At 43.1% G+C, this 21,789-nt stretch overlaps 1 protein-coding gene across 1 annotated transcript; it reads right to left on the minus strand.

Moving 5' to 3' along the window:
* Positions 1–2,532: 2,532 nt before the first annotated feature.
* LOC116834524 (gallinacin-2-like) lies at positions 2,533–21,520 on the minus strand. The gene is made up of 4 exons (XM_075063502.1): positions 21,426–21,520; positions 5,103–5,190; positions 3,634–3,757; positions 2,533–2,599 (listed from the first exon to the last, which is right to left on the minus strand). Exons 2-4 carry the CDS (start codon positions 5,158–5,160, stop codon positions 2,533–2,535), a joined length of 249 nt encoding a protein of 82 aa, XP_074919603.1. The 5' UTR covers positions 5,161–5,190; positions 21,426–21,520.
* Between the last annotated feature and the right edge of the window lie 269 nt (positions 21,521–21,789).

Raw genomic sequence — 21,789 nt, forward strand, 5'->3', positions numbered from 1 at the left:
GAAATCGACGTTAGCCTCGGACCATGGACGCACAATGCCGAATTACTGTGCCTAGTGTGGCCGCATGAAATCGAATTTATAATATCAGTTTTATAAAACTGATTTTAGCTAATTCGATATTATCCCGTAGTGTAGACGTGGTCTCACAAATCCTGTTCACTCCATGTCCTGCTCCTTTCCATGGTTCCAATAGCCCCTCCACAGAGACTCTTTTCTTTTACTCTTTGATCTACCAGGGTAAAAATGACTTCTGGGATAGTAATTCCCAGGATCACTCTCCTTCTCTTTGTTAAAATGCTAGCCAGGAAGGATGGTTTTTGGATCAGTCACTAGAAGAGATTGAGAAAGTCAGGGCTGAGATCCAAGCTCAGCCACAGACTCCGTGTGTGACTTTTGGGCAAGTCACTCTGGACCAGATTTGTAAAGGGCCAAAGGAAAAATCTGGGCCCTTTACAACTGCAAGAAGTAAAAATCTACCCATAAGAGCACATTGAAATTTACCGAGATATGTGAATCATGATTTATAAATACCCTTGAGTGGTATTAATGTATGATTGGGGAGTTTTAGGATATTTCATTTTATTTTATGTTTATGTAGTGCCCCTCTCCATCTGGTTACCTCCTTTAATGCCAATCTGCTTTCAGGTTTTAATGGGCAGGTCTGGGTTCTTTTGGATCCCACCACCCACTCAGCAGGGTGTATCTTCTTTCTTTTGTTTTCTATGAAATTATTTGGCGATGTCTCCACCCCCATCGCTCCTTTCTGGCAGGGTCACCAGGGCAGCTTGGGCAGAAAATTCTAATTACAGAGTAATCCCCACTTACTTGCCAGATAGTTGGAGACTTCCAAGAAATAACACAAACACATAAAAATATATTCAACACAATAATTACATTAAGCAGGAGACAAATACAACACTATTTTTAGGGTCACTGGTGCACACACTGAAAATACTCCTGACTTGATGTAGCAAATGTAAAATTAGTGTCCCATTGGTATGGGTACTTTGCTGGGGCCCTTGATGATCTATAACCACAAAATTCTTCTCTGCAGTGGTTTAGCAGTGTGGCTGACTGGGTTCAGTACAGCCCAAAGGACCCACAAGTGGAAGGAGATGGTAAATCCCTCCACAGGTGTAATATGCAGCAGATTATAAAATCCTCAAACCCTCACTCCCTGGCTTGAGGACACAGTTCAGGGAGTAGGGGGTCCCCAAAACAAATCCCCTGACTAACTAATTAAAACCTGGTGCACTTGCAAACTCCATGAATGACCTTCAGGTCTGAAGATGACGCTGGACTCCTCAGTCACTACAGAGGGGCTACTGTCTGCTGGCAGGGATCTTCCTCAGGCAGGAATCAGGCTGCATGGGTCCCAGGATTTCCCTTCACCACAAAGGGGTGCAGGGCTCAAGGTGTAGATTATACAACTACACTAATATCCAAACTGTAGCCTCCTACCCCAGCCTCCAGTCACAAACTCAGCAGGCAGCTTTCCTGGACTAGCAGCCAGAGCAGAGCTGACCATGTGGTGATGGGTCTCACCTAGGGAGCTGGAGGGCGAACCCAGCCTGGCTGGGGAAATTTCCCAGCAAACGCTACAAATTGAGAATCATCTGTGGGGAAGAAAAAATCCAGCTGAGGGATCTGCTGTCAGGTCCCTCGAGGCCTGTTCTCAGGGGGAACTCTGCCTTCAGGCCTGGGACTCACTAGCTCCCCACACAGCCAGTCCTGCCCTTCCCTGGCTGGCTCCAGCCTGACTCCAAATTGGCTTCTCCCCTTTCTTGAACTCCCTAGGAGGGGCATCTCACTCCCTATTGGTTGCCAGACAGACTCTGAGTTTGCCTTGGCTCCCCATTCCTGAGCTGCCAGCAGACAGAGCTCAAGGAATCTAGGCAATCTCCTTGGGGGTTACATTTAATTTTAGAAATATAAATAAGATGGATTTCAAAAGGACAAGAATGATAGAAATAGCCCCCTTGCCTCCCAACAACACACACACACACTTCAGCATGATGCTCTCACACCAGCTTGCTTTTATTTAAAGAAGGTAACAAATCTTATATGGGTACTGAAAAGGCTCCCTTCTAAATTTCTCCAGCTCACAATGTTCTTTACAGCCCAAATGAACAGCAGCTTCCATTGAAGCAGGATCTGATGATTTTAGAAGCAAGTGGCTGTGTGCCAGATTCCCAGAGATCCTACCTAGACAGTCAGTCAGAAAACTTCCTGTACAAAGAAAAGAGAATCAGATTTTTTGATGTTTTCCTACAGAACAAGGACAATATGATGCTTCATTTCAAATCGAATGGCATGGGAGTAATTACCCATTCACTGAATGGTGAATGAAGAGATTCTTGGTTAACCCAAGCACAGGGAATCCATTGTCCCTACTGCAACACTCTGTTACAGCTGTGGTTCTCAACCAGGGGGTCAGTGCCCTGTAGTGGGGCCTCAAGCAGGTTTCAGGGGGTCCACCAAAATAAACAGGGCTTCAGCCCCAGGTGTCAGGCCTCAAGGAGGGAACATCGTCTACACTCCCTGACTCACCTCAGAGGGCCTCCGAGCCTGTGGGTTATCACCAGCAACAACTTTCCCACTGAGTCAGTAAAAGAAAAATAATATTCAGTTTTTCATTGTTGTACTTATATTATCCTTTTTTATATTATATGTGTGTCTGTTTAACTATGTAACTATCAATTTAATGCATCTTTTAATCTACTGAAGATGCAGAAAACCACTTGTGCACAGGGTGGTGGAGTTTTAATAGCATGTTTGGGAGAGGAGGGGGACTTCACACACATCAGTAAAAACCCCGTGTTACAGAGTTTCTACGTGGATAGTTATATTTATCCAAATGGGAGAACTAGCTGCCTATACAGATCACACTATAGAAAAGCCCAATTCACACTCATATAAACACTATTCTATTGAACACACCTTGTCTACAGCTGAAGCTAAAATGAGGCATACTTACTTAGGTGACAGAAAATTAACTCTGAAAAAAATACAGGAAACTCCAATTCCACCTGAAGTCTGACTCTGTTCTGCAGCAGTTCAATGCTAGCAGCGCTGCCTGGTGAGATCATGGATCTCTGGAAACATGCAGTGAATTGGTCAAGAGATCAGCACTGCAGCTGGTCTCAAGGCCACTCCAGCCTAGGTCCCTGGCTCCCACTCTGCAAATCCAAGGAGCTGCCAGTATCACATCTCTTGCCCTCAATCTGGCATTTTAGTAGGCTGGAAAGACTCTCACCCTCCCAATTGTTTCTCTATGACCTGTTCCTGCTGCAGCATTAATTTGACCAGCAGAACAGCCTCTATAACATATGGCACATATAGTCAGCAACAAACAGAACAGGAATAGGACGGGCTGCAGATCTGCAAGGTGGCCAAATAACTTTACAGAAGAACTTTGATGCTTAAATATTCACATTCATTCTGAACAATGTTAACATTGTCGTCACCAAGATTTTTATAATTAGCTCCCCTAGTTTGCAAAAGGGGGGAAATACAGGGCTAAGAGCTGAGATGCTTTAAGGACAGAAGTGTTCATCAGCTCCTAAATGAAAAGAGAGTACTGAGCAGTTCTGCTAACCCTGCAGGGTCTCCCTTGTGGAACGCTGAGCTTACCTTCGACAGCAATGGCCAAAATAGCATTTGTCAAGGTATATAGTATGGCTGGGACATCGCCGAAAGTGACAGTCACCCCCTTTGTTTCTACACGCTCTTCGGGTCAACAGAGCATGGGAGAAACCTGACAAAGAAAAAGAGCCTTAATCATCATCCTGCAATGCAGGGTAAATTACAGTTGTGGTTCCAAGAAGACAGGCATTTCTCATTCACTGAGACCTGACCAAGTCTGCATAATTATCTTTCAGTGGAAAAGTTGATCACAGCTTCAGTACAATTTCAGTGGTTGTTCAATGTGCAATGGCAGCCTCTAAGAAGAGAATGGAATGATTTAATTAAACATTGGCATTGACTTTCCAGCTGCAGATTTTAGAACCACAGCTCTGAGCATGGGCATCTTCATTGCCCCATGCCTTTAAGGGATGGAAAGCAAGGGGCTGCCTGCATCTCTTAACTTCCTTTGTGCCTGGGGTTTGGTTTAGATTCCCTCAGGCTCTGACAGTGATGTGCCAGGCAGTATCATCAAAGCAATTTGGCTAAGTGGGGTTGAACTGCCTCAGCGGTGGGTTGCATGACTACAAAGATTTGAAAGAGATTGTCTTGAGAGAGTCCCTTCCAGGTGTGAATGCCTACCTGTCTCTGAGAAGCTACAGAGATTTTCTTCACAAGACGCACTCAGGAATTGGTCCTTCATGACCAATTGCCAGTGTTTCGTTATACCCGATTGACCTGCTATTTTGAAAAGGCAGTCCCAATGTGCACAGCCAAATCTTTTAGAATATTTAGTTTAGAACATTTGTTGTGTTTTCATAAAACTATCTACAGCCAGTGGATAGAAACTGAACCCGTACATGATGCGTTGTCATGGCTGCAAACACTGTCCCAAACCCAGATGACATCATTTCTCAAAACAAAGCCAAGCATGTTGCTGTGGAAGGTTTTGAGACCCAGTGGGTCTAAGACACTGAGATGAATGGCTGCCATTTTGGAGATCTGGGTTCTGTGCCCAGCAGCATAACCTCTGATTAGGACATGAGCTCTGATTCATAAGAAGTCAGGTGGTGAAAAGCACAGAATTATTAACACAAGTCAGCAGCAGAAATTATATTTCAATTCATGGTCTAGTTCCTAGCCCTGTGCATCTTCTCCCAGAACCAAAGGGATATCAGTATCACATCCAGATTCTGTGATTGCCTGTTACAAGAAGGGTACATGGTGAGCAGATAGAATGGGGAGTGGCTCAAGCAGGAAGCCTCAGCAAGATCTGAGGAAAACAATAAGGGGACATGGGTTTGTTTTTTTTGTTGGACTGGTGATAATTCAGTCAAATCTGAATGTTTTTCTTGGTGACAGGTGCAAGAGTGCCTAAGAAAAGGTAAGAATTTTGTCTACTTGAAAGTGTTAGACAACATTGGTACAGGCTCCCCAATTTCCTTTTTTATCATTGCTTGTTTTCTTTTACATCTTACCTGGGGCATCCATGAGCACCAAGAAGACAACAGCAAAGAGCAAGTAAAGGATCTTCATGGCTGAAGGTCAGCCGGGAACTGAGCGTCACTGGAGAGAAGAGACACCAAGATAGAGAGGTGACAGAGGACACTGGGGAATGTGACATGCTGAGCTGTACAAATATTGCTTTAATCAAAATAATATTTTAATGTGTGTTCTGATTATTATCCACACACCGCCATAGATGACCTAGGAGGATTTCAGAGAAATACAATTTTCTGAGGCAAGATACCTTTTAACAAAAGATGTTCTATAAATAATTTTAATTCACCAATTACTTGCATTGAATTTCAAAGGCTACCCCTCTGATTCATGGAAATCTCTTTTTCTTTAGCCAAAGTACAGAGTGGAGAATTGTTGCACATTTACATGTTTTATTGCCCAAAATAGAATAGAAAACAATTAAGAAATTACAGAGAGCAAAATAAAGGTGTATGGATGCTCATGTTTATGAAAATTCTACAAATTAATTAATCATGTGATGTTACAATTTACCAAAAAGATGATAAATCACATCAATTCATTTAAGGTGTTATCTCAATCTTATTACCTAGGAAAACCTTATCCTGGTTCTTTACTATACCGGGGAGGTGACTTTGCTATCAACATTGAAGTAGGAATGCTTAAATGCAGATTCTTACCCATTTTGGATCAGCCTGTTTGATAATGTAATCATGGGAGTGCTTGTGTCACTATAACCAAAGGAATCAGACAGATTACTTAAGCACTAAGACTGACAATTCAATTAGTTCTCACACATTAAGCCCTAGACATATAATGCAGATAATGGTTTAAATCAGCTAACATCAATTTAACTCAAATTTGGCCCAGATGTTCCTCCATCATGATGGGGAAGGGTAGGTGGGCCAAATTTGAGTGAGTGGCATTGTGATGCTGTATAATTACTGAATTCCTAGAAGGCTCAGTGCTCCCACCTAGAAAATGTGTCTTGCCCCTCCACCTCTGAGAACCTCTCATTTTGCAACTCTTCCAATTTCTCTGGAATTTTACCAGTAATCTTTGGGCTTAGGCCACTTTTACTAAACATTCAAAGGTAAATAAATATTCAAAGAATGGAAACAATGTTTCCTTTACCAGCCAATTCAAAGCTTCTTCCTCTTTCTGTCAGTGTAGAGTGGAGAATTATTGCACAATTACAACTTGATATGATTAACACTGCACTTAAAAGCAATAAGAAATTACAGAAAGAAGAAGAATGGTGCTTAGATGATCATCTTTATGCTATTTTCCAGCACTCACGGAGATGGAGGAGGGAACCGGCCCCACCACTCACTATCTGTAGCTGCGCTCACAGAGCCCAGGGCTGACAGTGCTTGGAAGCACTGAAGCAGCACAAAAAAGGCTTCTGTCTCATGCAGAGACAGTCCCTTTTCCTGCATCTCTCTTTCCTTCCTTCCCCTTTTCTCTCCTTCACCCTCCTGTCTGCCTCCTTTCATTCCCTGCCCTCCTGCCTGCTCTCTGTCGCTGAACTCCTCTTCTGCCTCCACTGTCCTTTCTTTCTCTCAACCCTTCTCCTTTCAGTCTTCACCTTAAACTTCTTCTGTTTCTTTCTTGCCTGTTACCTCTCTCTCTTTCTCCCTCCCGCACCTTTTCTCTTCTCCGCTACCTTCTCCATCATCCCCCATCCACTCCCTTGTTCTTTGTCCTTATCCTTAACTCCAGAAATATTCCCAAATTGTAGGTCCCAGAGGCTTAAGGTTAGTTCATCAATGGGTGATTAACTAACGCAGGACTGCAGAGGGGACACACTGTGAATTCAGATAACTAGAATTTCCTGATAAAAGGAACTTTGGATAACTGGAATTATTCTTTAGATGGTTTTAATTCAGGTATCTTTTAAATAACCAACTTTTCATTGTGAGTAAAGGTAACATGTAGCTTTTTACTTCTCTATTCAATGTGGCATGAAGGCATGTTCTCCCGCTCACCCTCTCAGAACCCTAAGTGGTTTCTCAAGATACCTAGAAATTTCACTCAGGTAGTTCACTCACTCAAGGGGTTATGAAAACTATGTTCTTCTCTTTCTGGATCTCACAGTCATCTTCCTAGACAGAACTTTAAAGAAAGAATTAAAAGGGTGATTATGAGAGAAGTTACTATAATACTTACCAGATGGGGGTGCTCTCTGAAGCTAGGTGATGACAGTTCTGCTCACTGTCTCTCTTGTCCAGATATTTCGGCTTCAAGGAGTGACACTTTGACCAAACCTGCCTGTTTTATACAGTTACGGAAGGCTAGTTTTCTTCTTGGCAAAGCTGCTGTCAGCCAATCAGAAAGTGACTCCTGCTTCTGGGGAAGATTTGAGCTGCCCAGCCACAATTTGGACGTTGGAATTCTTGCAGCTCAGTGTGTGGAAAATTCCATGGTCTTTGTGCAAAACATCTTGTGCCATCCCAGATTTTGTAAGACACGTTAGGCCGCTGTGGTTTGTGCAAAATGTCTTGAGACATGTAACGAACTCCTGCTGGTTGAGCTGTGATCAGCAACTTACTTCTGCAGGCCACTTCCCGGGGGCCACCCTGCACTGTGGTGCTTGGCCAACTTGACACAATTTCATGTCATACCCTCAGTCTCAACAATAATAGTCAAAAGTACAGACACAAATTGTGCCTACTGCTGCTAAGCAGCTCACAGGGTTTGTCTCATTCACATGATTCAGGTAGGAGAGAAGAAGATGTGGTAGGGCTTCACACTCTGCCTAGGAAAATGTAAGAAAAATTGAAAAGATTCTATGACTGATATCAAAAGTACGGGGCTGTTTGCACCTCTGTGCTTTCGCTAGTCTCTGAATGTCCCCCTCAGGCATTAGGCCTGGAGTACTGTCCTGTCCTAGAATGGAATTTTACAAGTCTCCCACTCTCCGGATATGTCTGCCCTGCAATCGGAGATCTGCTTGCAGCACTTCTACAAACTCCTGCACTAGCTTTGGTCTAGCTACCTGAGGTAACAATAGCAGTGATGCCACAGAAGCTGAAGCTTGCAACTCAGATATGTATCCAGGGCCCTGGAAAGACTTTTGCAGCCCGTGCTGCTGTCCAAGCTGCCATGGCTTCACTGCTATTGTTATAGTTTATCCAACAGCTAAATAAAGGTAGCTCAGGTGCATCTAAATGGGCTGCAGACAGACCTCTGACTGCAGTGCAGACATACTCTGTGACCAGGGTTTATGTACTATGCCCCATCTACACCAACCACTTATTACCATGCAGGTGTGACTCTCTAATGCCACTTGCCTTTGGGAGCATGTCACAAGAGCTATACACTGGCAAAAAACCGTCTGAGAACAAGTGTATTTAATTAGCAAGTGTAGGAAAGAATTAGAGAAAATGATCTTAAGACAACAAAGAGCCAACACACATGTTTAAACTCATCAAACCTTGTGCTTCACTGCATGTAATGTTAGGCGGGCTTCTCTCCTGAGTGCCTGGTCCAGGTTTATACGTCTCTTTGGAAGGGGTTCGGAGCAGGGGTGACCTGTCCATCTAATCCCTCAGTCATTACACCCTACTGCAGTTGTCTGTCGTGGGTGGAGGGAGGAAGTAGTCACCTCTTTCTCCACAGAGACAGGACAGGGACACTGGACCCTTCCATGCCCAGTGGGGACACAAGAAACAGACACATCTGCCTGACTGGCCACCTCAGTCCTCTGTTTTCCACAGAGGTGCTGGTTTCCCTCCAGCTGCTGACTGGAACACAACCATGTGCCTCTAATTGCAGCCTGGCTGTAGCACTGATGACCACACCGGGGTTTGAGAGGAGCTGGAGACTGTGCATGTCACAGTTCGGCTTTTCTGGAGCCCAGGCTCTAGATCCCTTTAAGGTGGAAGGGTCCCACAGCTCCAGCTGCAGCCCAAGTCTGGAAGTCTATACCACAGTTAAATAGCTCCTTAGCCTGGCCCTCAGGAGACTGGTGTCTAATTGCAGTGTAGACATACCTTAGACCAGTGGTTCTCAAACTTATGTACTGGTGACCCCTTTGAGTGTGACCCCCCCTTATAAATGAAAAACATTTTTTAATATATGTTACACCATTATGAATGCTGGAGGCAAAGACTTGGGGTGGAGGCTGACAGCTCGCGACCCCTCACGTAATAATCTCGTGATCCCCTGAGAGTGTCGACCTCCAGTTTGAGAACCCCTCCCTCAGATGTAACAGCCCACAGCAATATCTCGTGTACCACTCCAAACCAGTGCCTGGCACAGGGAAAATACAGACCAGTTATGTCAACTATATCCCCCTCATGCTTTGGGAGACTTCTTCCCCAGCCCCTTGTGGTGTGGTATCTCCCAGAGAATGCCGGAACAGCACACTGGGGCAGGGTTTGGGGCTGGAAACAACCAGTTGTCTACACTGTGTTTTCATTTTAGCATAGGAAAATCCATCAGGGAAAACAAAAGTAAATTCTCCAGGGTAGACTGTAGAGTGTTTGTCTCCCTTATAGCTGTGAGTACAAGATATCAAAACAACAATTAGAAATTAAGAAATAAAATAGAAAATGAATTGAAATGGGGAAGTGGATAGTAATCACTATCAATTAGAAATAATGAAGAGCACAAATATGCTCAACGAAGCTAAGGCCATCTGGGAACACTCCATGTCTGGCAGGGCCAAAGATGACAACGTTGTGGGGGGTTTTTTTGTAGGGGGGGGCTGTTTGTTTGTTTGTTTGTTTAGTGTTTCAGCAACAAAAGAAATTCTAACAATGGTACAGATCCATTTCTCCCTGGAGATGGACAAATGATATTGAAAGATGCAGAAAACGGTAGAGGGGTTCAACAAATGTTTCTTTTCTAGAAAGGAGAAGGATGGTGCCTGCATATCACCTGGGAATGAGGTAAGGTAGTATTTTAGTAACTAAGGAAGATGTTAAAAATCATCTACTATAGAAATATATTTAACTGGTGATAAAATTGGTGGATGAGACAAAGTGGTAGTAAATAAGTTTGAGGACGGGGTAGTCACTCTGAGTGATTTAGTTTGCTTGGTCAGTTGAGCCCAATTTTAAAAAATGCAATTTAATACAATCAAATGCTAGGTCATATGTCTAGCAAGAAAGAAAGCAATCCAGACCAACAGAATGGGGACTGTATCCTGGAAAGCAGTGATTGGTGTTGGTCCTGCTTTGAGCAAGGGTTTGGACTAGATGACTTCCTGAGGTCCTGTCTAACCCTAATCTTCTTTTATTCTATGATTCTAAAAAGGAACAGCAAAGCATTGTTACCTGAACTTCCAGTGCTATGCTGTGGCAGAAAGGACTAATGTGATCCTTCGATTTATAAACAGGTGAGTAGGGACTTGGAGTAGGGAGGTGAAATTCTTGTGTCTTGTATATCGCAAAAGCCTGTCCAATGTGGGCCTGTTCCTAGTGTCTTCCGGTATAACACAGTAAGATCTTAGAGTCATCTTGGCCTGATTTTTTTCTTTTTCTCATTGCGGACAATGACGTTTTAGAGCAGAAGAAAGGGCTAGGTGAATGGAGCACGGTGATGAGGGCCATACACTGTACAATCAAGCTGTGACTGAACCCAGCTCCTCTGACACCACAAACTGGTAGGTTATGTAATAACTGTATGAAATAAAGATCAACTCAAAAGAGCTAACTGAAAAACATGCAGAGATGTGGGGACCATGGTCTATCAATACTCTGATGTGGTATTAACATGTGAAAGAGACTTTTTAATTTAATTTACTTCAATTTTATTTTATTTTTTAATTTTTAAAAAATAGATGAGATGGATTTCTAAAGGAGAAGAATACTAGAAACATCCTCTTGCCTCCCACCAACACATGCACACACTTCAGCATGATGATCTCACATCACTTTGCTTTTATTAAAAGAAGAGTATCAAATCTTATATGGTGAAACAAGGACTCCCTTCTGGAATTTTTCCAGCTCAAAAGGTTCTTTCAAGCCCAGATGATCAGCACTTCAGGATTCCACTGAAGCAGGATGTCTTCCAGAATCCCAGAGATCCTGCCTAGACAATTCGTCACTCCATATACGCCTGCATGAAGAATGAAGACTCAGATTTTTTGGTGTTTCCTATAGAACAAGAATAATATGATGTTGGATTTCAAATCAAATGTCAGGGGACGAATTGCCCATTCACTGAATGGTGTGTGAAGTGAGTTTGGGTTAACTCCAGCACAGGGAATCCATCACCCCTACTGCAACGCTCTATTATAGTGTTTTAACAGACATAGTATCTAAACTACTGGACTGGCTAGCTACAAAAAACCTGTAGTTTAGAAAAGCACAACTCACACCCTTGTACAGTTGTTCCATCAAACACACCTTGTCTACAGCTGAAACTAAAATGACAGATTGGTATTTAGATGATAGATAACTAACTCTTAAAGAATGCAGGGAAATTCTAATTCTACCTGAAGAGTGACTCAGATCTGGTGGCAGTTCAGTGATAGCAGCCCTGCCTGATGATGGCACGGATCTCTGGATATGCTCAGTGAATTGGCTAAGAGAGTAGGGCACCCTAGCCTAGATCCCTGGCTCCCACTCTGCAGGCTCAAGGAGCTCACAGCTTCACATCTCTTGCCCCCAATCTGCCTCTCTGGTGTTTTCGTGGGTGGAAAAGTCTCTCACTCTCCCATCTCTTTCTCTAGGACTTGTTCCTGCTGCAGCATTAATGTGACCAGCTGAGCGGGTTCTATAATTTATGGCACGTACAGACAGAAAGAAGCAGATCAGGAATAGGGCAAGTTGCTGATATGCAATGTGGCCGACTTAACTTTCCAGAGGGACCTTCATGCTTAAACCAATTCAAATTCATTCAGTACAATGTCATCACTGAAGTCACCCAGATTTTTAAAGTTACCTGCCCTGGTTTGCAAAAGGGGGAAAATAAAGGCCTGAGAGCTGAGCAGCTATAAGGATTCATCAGCTCTTAAATGGAAGGAGCATAATAAATATTTCTGTTTGTGCCAGAGCGTTTCCCTTTTGGAATGTTGAACTTACCTTTGATAGCAAACGCCACTTGGATAGCACCTGCGAAGGTATTTAGTATTGCAGGGACATTGCCTTGGGAAGCAGTCACCCACAATTTGACTTTCTCCACAGAGACAGGACGGGGACACTGGACACTTCCCTGCTCAGTGGCGACACAAGAAACAGACACGCCAGCCTGGCTAGCCAGCTCAGTCCTCTTCTTTCCCCACAGGTGCTGATGCTTCACATGGATGCCCTCCAACTTCAGAGAGGAACCCAAGCACCTGCCCTGAATTGACACTTGGCTGTAGCACTGATGACAATACCTGGATTTGGGAGGGGCTGGAGAATGAGGCTGTCACAGTTCAGAATGGACGAACTTCTCCAGATAAAATAACAATCACTCCCTGCATAAACAATAATAAATGCCTCCTCTTCCACTTCTCTGCCAATAAACCTCACCTTAGCCTCCTTTCAGAATCAGCTGGACATTGCAGCGAAACCTGACTGAAATTTGAGGAAGATTCACCTGCCCTCCTAATGCTCTAATGCCCTGCAGTTATTTAACCCAGGTTAAATTCTTCCATCAACCTAGATGCGTATGCATCAGGGTTAGTCGACACAACTACAGTGCTCACTGTAGTTTGTTTTTCACACCCCAAAGCTCTGTAGCTATGTCAACCTAAATTTTCAGTTTAGACAAGGCCTATAGCGGGATAATTACACTGGCATAGATATGCCAGTAAATCTCGTATGTAGAAAAGCCCTTAGTTCACTGTGTTCTTCTCCCTGCACATGTTGAAGCATTGCGAAATTCCACCTCTGGACAGGTCAGAGCCTGAGGCCTAATGCCTGAGTGAGGACCAAAAGACCCATGAGGGGTCAGAGGTGCCAGCAGTTCCATAACTCTGACATCCATCATGGAACTTTTTGAATTTTTCTTACATTTTCCTAGCCGGACTCTGAACCCCATCACTTCTGAGTCTTTCCTTCCTGAATCATGTAACTGAGACAAACCTTGAGAGGTGATATCAGCAGCATCCCCCATGGGCTTTGCCAGGCATGATGCATCAACAGGTCATGTATTTACTGTTATAGTTATGGTGAGGATTTGCCATGCAAATCAGCATAGAAAACATCACAGCTTGGCTCAAGTGAAATCTATTCTATTTATCATATTAGTTTTACAACTCCCATAGGTTCATGGCACTCAGGATTATCTATGGTATTAACTTGATTTTCGGTTTTTAAAAGAATATGAAAACTCCATGTTATTATAGAAAAACAGCAGAAAAACATTCAAAACCAAAATCAATTAACAAACAAACATATAACCCTCCACCTTGTACACACATAGAATATTGATAAAAATGCTACAAAATAGTTACACACAAGCTCATTTCTGCCTAGTCACTCTCCAGGCAGTGCTGTTTGCTGCAATTTTTATCTGCACTAGGCATCTCTCCAAAGCTTCTTAAAGGCACTGGGAGACTTTTCATTGACTACAAACAACTTTGGACCAGGCTGTAGATGTTTGCCAGGTATAAATATTCATATTGTAACTTCTTCAAGACAGCAGGGACCTGTAAATTCCATTTTCATGTCACATTCTCTGGTGCTGGATAGATAATCATTATACTTATAAACAGAAAGCAACTGATGTTTTAAATATCACTTGGATCAAAACAAGAGTTCCTCAGCTCGATCCTTCATCATCTCTGTGCTCTAAATACAGGTGCTCTCTGGCTCCTCTCTATCTTTATCTATTTTTCTCATCTTAAATTTGCACTATGTGAATAGAAAGGATGGAAAAGCAGGGGGGAGAGAGATCAAATCTAATTTCCAGAGTAGAGAGTCAGGGAGCAGGAAGACCCATTTTCAGAAATCTGGCATTTACCCAGTGAGCTGGGTAGGCAGGCAGTTCACATGTTTAGTTAGATATGATTATCCCTGTTAAACCTCTGTAACAGAAGGTTGCAATAGGGAAAATGAATTCTCTGTGCAGGAGGTAACAGGGAATGTCAGCACTCACCTTTCAGTGACTGGCCAATTCCTGTTGTGCCTTTTGATCAGAAATCAACCATCCTATTTACCCTCTTCTTATGAATCTCAATCAAAAATCTGAGGTCTGGTCTACACTGTTGGACAATGTTAGGTCAAAGTTGACTGTTTTGAATGGACCTGGTTCTCCATGTATCTGAACTAAATTTCTATCCCACCGACGTAAGCACTCGAAAGCATCGATATAGTAACTCTACCTCTCTGAAAGACTCTAAGCCATGGTTGACGTGCAGAAGTAAACGCAGAACAAGTGTAGACCCTACATTACCTAAGTTGACCCTAACAGTCCTCCAGCAGCTCTCCCTCAATAGCTGACACTGCTTGCACTTGTCACAACTGTAAACTCCATTGCCTGGGGTCACATAGTTTGGAAGTCCTCTCGTCCTCTTTACCCCCCACCCAACACAGTTTTGAAATGGTTGTACATTTCCTGGTTTCCTGATTGTGCATCTTGGTGAGCACATCTCTATCTGCTCCCTGTTGCTGTGCACAACTGCCTAGCTGACCATGTCAGCTATATGCTCCAGGCATGTTCTTGGCTGGACTGGAGAGGTGATATTGGGTCTCCTGGGCATGTCTTGAGAAGATGCTATGAAAGCACAGCTACAGACCAGTCACAGAAATATGGATATCTATGAGCAGATTGGTCAGGGGATACTGAAGAAGGGATACACCAGGGACCAGTAGAAGTGCTGCATGAAAGCCAAGGAGCTACATTAGGCATACCAGAAGGCCAGAGAGACCAACAATAGATGTATTGCCGAGGCGCAGACCTGACACTTTTACAAAAAGCTGCATGCCATACTTGGGGGACTACCTACTACCATCCCACAGAACACTGGGGATACCTCCTAGGAACCCAAATCACTTGCTCCTAGTGTGAACAGCAATGAGGAGGAAGGAGAAGAGGAGGGTGGAGGATATGCAACAGGGCAATCCAGCTGTGCCATCAGCCAAGACCTGTTTGAGACACCTCTGCAGTCTAGCCAGTCCTAGCGGTTGAGCATGTGTGAGCCCCATGAAAGGAGAAAAGGTCTAGGTGCAATGGAGCACTAGGAGTGGGTTACTCACAAATTGTACAGTCAAGATGGGACTGAACCCAGTTCCTGTGATACCAGAAAAAGCTAGTATTTGCAACAAGTGGAAGAAATAAAAATCTACCCATAAGAGCACATTGAAATCTATCGAGATATGAGAATCATGGTTTATAAATACCCTTGACTAGTATTAACATATGATTGGGAATTTTTAGGGTATGTAATTTTTTTTTATGTTTAAATTTAGAAAGATAAATCAGATGGACTTCAAAAGGACAAGAATGATAGAAACAGCCCTCTTGCCTCCCACCAACACACACATAATTCAGCATGATGCTTTCACACCAGCTTGCTTTTATTCAAAGGAGAGTAACAAATCTTATATGGGCTCCATTTTAAATTTCTCCAGCTCACAAGGTTCTTTACAGCCCAAATGAACAGCAGGAGTTCAGGGTTCCATTGAAGCAGGATCTGATGATTTTAGAAGCAAGTGGCTTTCTCCCTGATTCCCTGAGATCCTGCTTAGACAATCAGCCAACAGATCTCCTGCACAAAGAAAAGAGAATCAGATTTTTTGATGTTTTCCTACAGAACAAGGACAATATAATGTTTCATTTCGAATTGAATGGCATGGGAATAATTACGCATTCACTGAATGGTGAATGAAGAGGTTCTTGGTTAACCCAAGCACAAGGAATCCAGTGTCCCTACTGCAACACTCTGTTACAGCCGGGGATCTCAACCAGGGGGTCAGGGCCTTGTAGGGGGGCCACAAGCAGGTTTCAGGAGGTCCACCAAAATAAACAGAGCTTCAGCCCCAGGTGACAGGCCTCAAGGAGGGAATGTCGCCTGTACTCCCTGACTCACCTCAGAGGGCCACCCAGCCAGTGAGTTATCACCAGCAACAACTTTCCCACTGAGTCAGTAAAACAAAAATAATATTCAGCTTTTCATTGTTGTACCTATATTATCCTTTTCTTTTTTTATATTACGGTATATTCTGTATGTGTATGTCTTGAACTGTATAACTATCAGTTTAATACAGCTTTTAATCTACTGAAGATGCACATATGGGCGGTGGAGTTTTTATATCATGTTTGGAGGGGAGGGGGGCTTCACACACATTGGTAAAAACCCCATGTTACAGTTTCTAAGCAGATAGTTTTATGTATCCAAATGGGAGAACTAGCTGCCTATACAGTCCACACTATAGAAAAGCACAGTTCACACCCATGTAAACACTTGTTCTATTGAACACACCTTGTTTACAGCTGAAGCTAAAATGAGGCATACTTACTTCAGTGACAGAAAATTAACTCTGAAAAAAATACAGGAAACTCTAATTCCACCTGAGTCTGACTCTGTTCTGCAGCAGTTCAATGCTAGCAGCGCTGCCTGGTGAGATCATGGATCTCTGGTAACGGTCAGTGAATTGGCCAAGAAATCAGCACTGCAGCTGGTTGCAAGGCCTCTCCAGCCTAGGTCCCTGGCTCCCACTCTGCAAATCCAAGGAGTTGCCAGTATCACATCTCTTGCCCTCAATCTGGCATTTTAGTAGGCTGGAAAGACTCTCACCCTCCCAATCATTTCTCTATGACCTGTTCTTGCTGCAGCATTAATTTGACCAGCTGAACAGCCTCTATAACTTATGTCACATACAGTCAGCAACAAATAGAACAGGAATAAGACTGGCTTCAGATCTTCAAGGTGGCCAAATTAACTTTACAGAAGAAACTTCATGCTTAAAACATTCACATTCATTCTGAACAATGTTAACATTGTCGTCACCAAGATTTTTATAATTACCTCCCCTGGTTTGCAAAAGGGGGGAAATACAGGGCTAAGAACTGAGATGCTTTAAGTACAGAAGTGTTCATCAGCTCCTAAATGAAAAAAGAGTACTGAGCAGTTCTGCTAACCCTGCAGGGCCTCCCTTACGGAACGCTGAGCTTACCTTCCACAGCAATGGCCAAAATAGCATTTGTCAAGGTATATAACATTGCTGGGACATCGCCAAAAGTTACATTTACCCCCTTTGAGTCTACACCCTCTTCGGGTCACCAGAGCATGGGAGAAACCTGACAAAGAAAAAGAGCCTTAATCATCATCCTGCAATGCAGGGTAAATTACAGTTGTGATTCCAAGAAGACAGGCATTTCTCATTCACTGAGACCTGACCAAGTCTGCATAATTATCTTTCAGTGGAAAAGTTGATCACAGCTTCAGTACAATTTCAGTGGTTGTTCAATGTGCAATGGCAGCCTCTAAGAAGAGAATGGAATGATTTAATTAAACATTGGCATTGACTTTCCAGCTGCAGATTTTAGAACCACAGCTCTGAGCATGGGCATCTTCATTGCCCCATGCCTTTAAGGGATGGAAAGCAAGGGGCTGCCTGCATCTCTAACTTCCTTTGTTCCTGGGGTTTGGTTTGCATTCCCTCAGGCTCTGACAGTGATGTGCCAGGCAGTATCATCAATGCAACTTGGCTAAGTAGAGTTGAACTGCCTCAGCGGTGGGTTGCATGACTACAAAGATTTGAAAGAGATTGGCTTGAGAGAGTCCCTTCCAGGACTGAACACCTTCTCAGCTCTGAGATTCTACAGAGATTTTCTTCACAAGACCCACTCAGGAATTGGTCCTTCATGACCAATTGCCAGTGTTTCGTTACACCTGATTGGCCTGCTATTTTGAAAAGGCAGTCCCAATGTGCACAGCCAAATTTTTTAGAATATTTAGTTTAGAACATTTATTGTGTTTTCATAAAACTATCTACAGCCAATGGATAGAAACTGAACCTGTACATGATGCATTGTCATGGTTGCAACCACTGTCCCAAACCCAGATGACATTTCTCAAAACAAAGCCAAGCATGTTGTTGTGGAAGGTTTTGAGATCCAGTGGGGCTAAGACATTGAGATGAATGGCTGCCATTTTGGAGATCTGGGTTCTGTGGCCAGCAGCATAACCTCTATTAGGACATGAGCTCTGATTCATAAGTCAGGTGGTGAAAAGCACAGAATTATTAACACAAGTCAGGAGCAGAAGTTATATTTCAATTCATGGTCTCCTGTTTCCTAGTCCTGTGCATCTTCTCCCAAACCCAAGGGTATTTTGAAAAGAGTTGGCCAGACTTTGTTTCTCAGTATCACATCCATATTCTGTGATTGCCCATTATAAGAAGGGTACATGGTGAGCAGATAGAATGGGGAGTGTCTCAAGAAGGAAGCCTCAGCAAGATCTGAGGAAAACACTGAGGGGATGTGGCTTTTTTTTGTTGACTGGTCATAATTCAGTCAAATCTGAATGTTTTTTTCTTGGTGGCAGGCGTTAGAGCTCCTTAAAAAAGGTAAGACTTTTTTTTCTATTTGAAAGTGTTAGACAACGTTAATACAGGCTTCCCTAATATCCCTTTTTGTCATTGCTTGTTTTCATTGACATCTTACCAGGGGCATCCATGAGCACCAAGAAGGCAACAGCAAAGAGCAGGTAAAGGATCTTCATGGCTCAAGGTCGGCTGGGAACTGAGCGTCACTGGAGAGAAGAGACATCAAAACAGAGAGGTGACAGAGGACACTGGGGAATGTGACATTTAGAGCTGTACAAATATTGCTTTAATCAATCAAGATAATATTTTAATATGTGTTCTGATTATTATCCACACAGCACCATAGATGTCCTAGGAGGATTTCAGAGAAATACATTTTAATGAGGAAAAATCTCTTTTAAAAATTGATGTTTTGTAAATCATTTTAATTCACCGATTCCTTGCATTGCATTTCTCATTGAAATCTCTTTTTCATTAGCCAAAGTACAGAGTGGAGGATTATTGCACATGTAAGTGTTTTATTGCCCAAAATAGATTTGAGAACAAGTAAGAAATTACAGAGAGCAAAAAAATTCATTTCAGGAGTTATCTCAATCTTATTACCTAGGAAATCCTTATCCTGGTTCTTTACTATACTGGGGAGGTGACTTTGCTACCAGCTTTGAAGTAGGAATGTTTAAATGTATGTGCTTATTCATTTCGGATCAGTCTGTTTGAAAATGGAATCATGGGAGTGCCCTTGCCACTCCAACCAGAGAAATCAGACAGATTACGTAAGTACTAAGACTGACAATTCAATTAGCTCTCACAAATTAAGCCCTAGATATATAATGCAGATAATGGTTTAAATCAGCTAACATCAATTTAACTCATTTGGCCCAGATGCTCATCTGTCATGATGAGAACAGGCAGATGGGCCAAATTTGAGTGAATGGCGTTGTGACACTGTATCATTACTGAATTGCTAGAAGGCTGAACACTATGCCCTAGAAAGTGTGACATGCCGCTCCCCCAGTCTGAGAACCTCTCATTTTGCAACTATTTCAGTTTCTCTGGAATGTTGCCAGTAACCTTCGGGCTTAGGCCACTTTTACTCTATATTCAAAGGTAAATAAATATTCAAATAGTGGAAACAATGTTTCCTTTTCCAGCCAGTTCAAAGTTTCTTCCTCTTTCTATCAAAGTGCAGAGTGGAGAATTATCGCACATACTTTATATGCTTTAACACAGCACTTAAAGGCAATAAGTAATTACAGAAAGAAGAAGAAAGGTGATTAGATTATCATTTTTATGCTATATTCCAGCACTCACAGAGATGGTGGAGGGAACTGGTCCCACCCCTCACTATCTGTAGCTGCGCTTACAGAGCCCAGGGCTGACAGTGCTTGGAAGCACTGAAGCACCACAAACGAGGTTTCTGACTCATGCAGATACAGCCCCTCTTCCTGCATCTCTCCTTCTTTCCTTCCCCTTTTCTCTCCTCCACCCTCCTGTCAGCCTCCTTTCATTTCCTGCCCTGTTCTCTTTTGCTGAACTCCTCTTCTGTCTCCATTGTCCTTTCTCTCCCTCAACCCTTCTCCTTTCAGTCTTCATCTTAAACTTCTTATCTGTTTCTTTCTTGCCTCTTATCTTTTTCTCTGTCCTCCACCTTTTCTCTTCTCCGCTACCTTCTCCATCATCCCCATCCACTCCCTTGTTCTTTGTCCTTATCCTTAACTCCAGAAATATTCCCAAATTGTAGGTCCCAGAGGCTTAAGGTTAGTTCATCAATAAGTGATTAACTAACATAGGGCTGCAGGGGGGACACACTGTGAATTTGGATAACTAGAATTTCCTGATAAAAGGAAATTGGATAACTGGAATTATTCTATAGATGGTTTTAACTCAGGTAGCTTTTAAATAGAATCATAGAATCATGGAATATCAGGGTTGGAAGAGACCTTAGCAGGTCATCTAGTCCAACCCCCTTCTCAAAGCAGGTCCAACACAAACTAAATCATCCCAGCCAGGGCTTTGTCAAGTCAGGCCTTAAAAATCTCCAAGGATGGAGATTCCACCACCTCCCTAGGTAACCCAGTCCAGTGCTTCGCCACCCTCCTAGTGAAACATTGTTTTCTAATATCCAACCTAGACCTCCCTCACTGCACTTGAGACCATTACTCCTTGTTCTGTCATCTGCCACCACTGAGAACAGCCTAACTCCCTCCTCTTTGGAACCCCCCTTCAGGTAGTTGAAAGCAGCTATCAAATCCCCCCTCACTCTTCTCTTCTGCAGAGTAAACAATCCCAGTTCCCTCAGCCTTTCCTTGTAAGTCATGTTCCCCAGCCCCTTAATCATTTTCGCTGTCCTCCACTGGACTGTTTCCAATTTGTCTACATCCCTTCTGTAGTGGGGGGACCAAAACTGGACACAATACTCCAGATGTGGCCTTAACACTGCTGAATAGAGGGGAATAATCACTTCCCTCGATCTGCTGGCAATGCTCCTACTAATACAGCCCAAGATGCTGTTGGCCTTCTTGGCAACAAGGGCACACTGCTGACTCATATCCAGCTTCTTGTTGATTGTAATCCCCAGGTCCTTTTCTGCAGAACTGCTGCTTAGCCAGTCGTCCCCAGCGGGTGCAACTTTTCCATTGTGAGTAAACATAACGTGTAGCTTTTTACTTCTCCATTCAAAATGGTATGAAGGCGTGTTCTTCAGCTCAGCCTCTCAGAACACTAAGTGGTTTCTCAAAATCCTGGAAAGTTCACTCAAGTAGTTCACTCACTCAAGGGGTTAAGAAAACTATGTTCTTCTTCTCTTTCTGGGTCTCACAGCCATCTTCCTAGACAGGACTTTAAAGAAAGAATTAAAAGGGTGATTATGAGAGACATTACTATAATACTTACCAGATAGGAGGTGCTCTCTGAAGCTAGGTGATGACAGTCCTGCTCACTGTCTCTCTCTCATCCAGATATTTCAGCTTCAGGGAGTGACACTTCAACCAAACCAGCCTGTTTTACACATTTACTGAAGGCTTGTTTTCTTCCTGGCAAAGCTGCTGTCAGCCAATCAGAAAGTGACCCCTACATCTGGGGAAGATTTGAAGAGTCCAGCCACAATTTGGACATTGGAATTCTTGCAGCTCTATCTGTGGAAAATTCTATGGTCTTTGTGCAAAACATCTTGTGCCATTCCAGATTTTGTAAGACATGGTAGGCCTCCGTGGTTTGTGTAAAATGTCTTGGGACATATAACGAACTTCTGCTGGTT

This window comes from Chelonoidis abingdonii, chromosome 3 (genome assembly GCF_003597395.2).
Source record: "Chelonoidis abingdonii isolate Lonesome George chromosome 3, CheloAbing_2.0, whole genome shotgun sequence".
Classification (NCBI taxonomy): domain Eukaryota; kingdom Metazoa; phylum Chordata; order Testudines; family Testudinidae; genus Chelonoidis; species Chelonoidis abingdonii.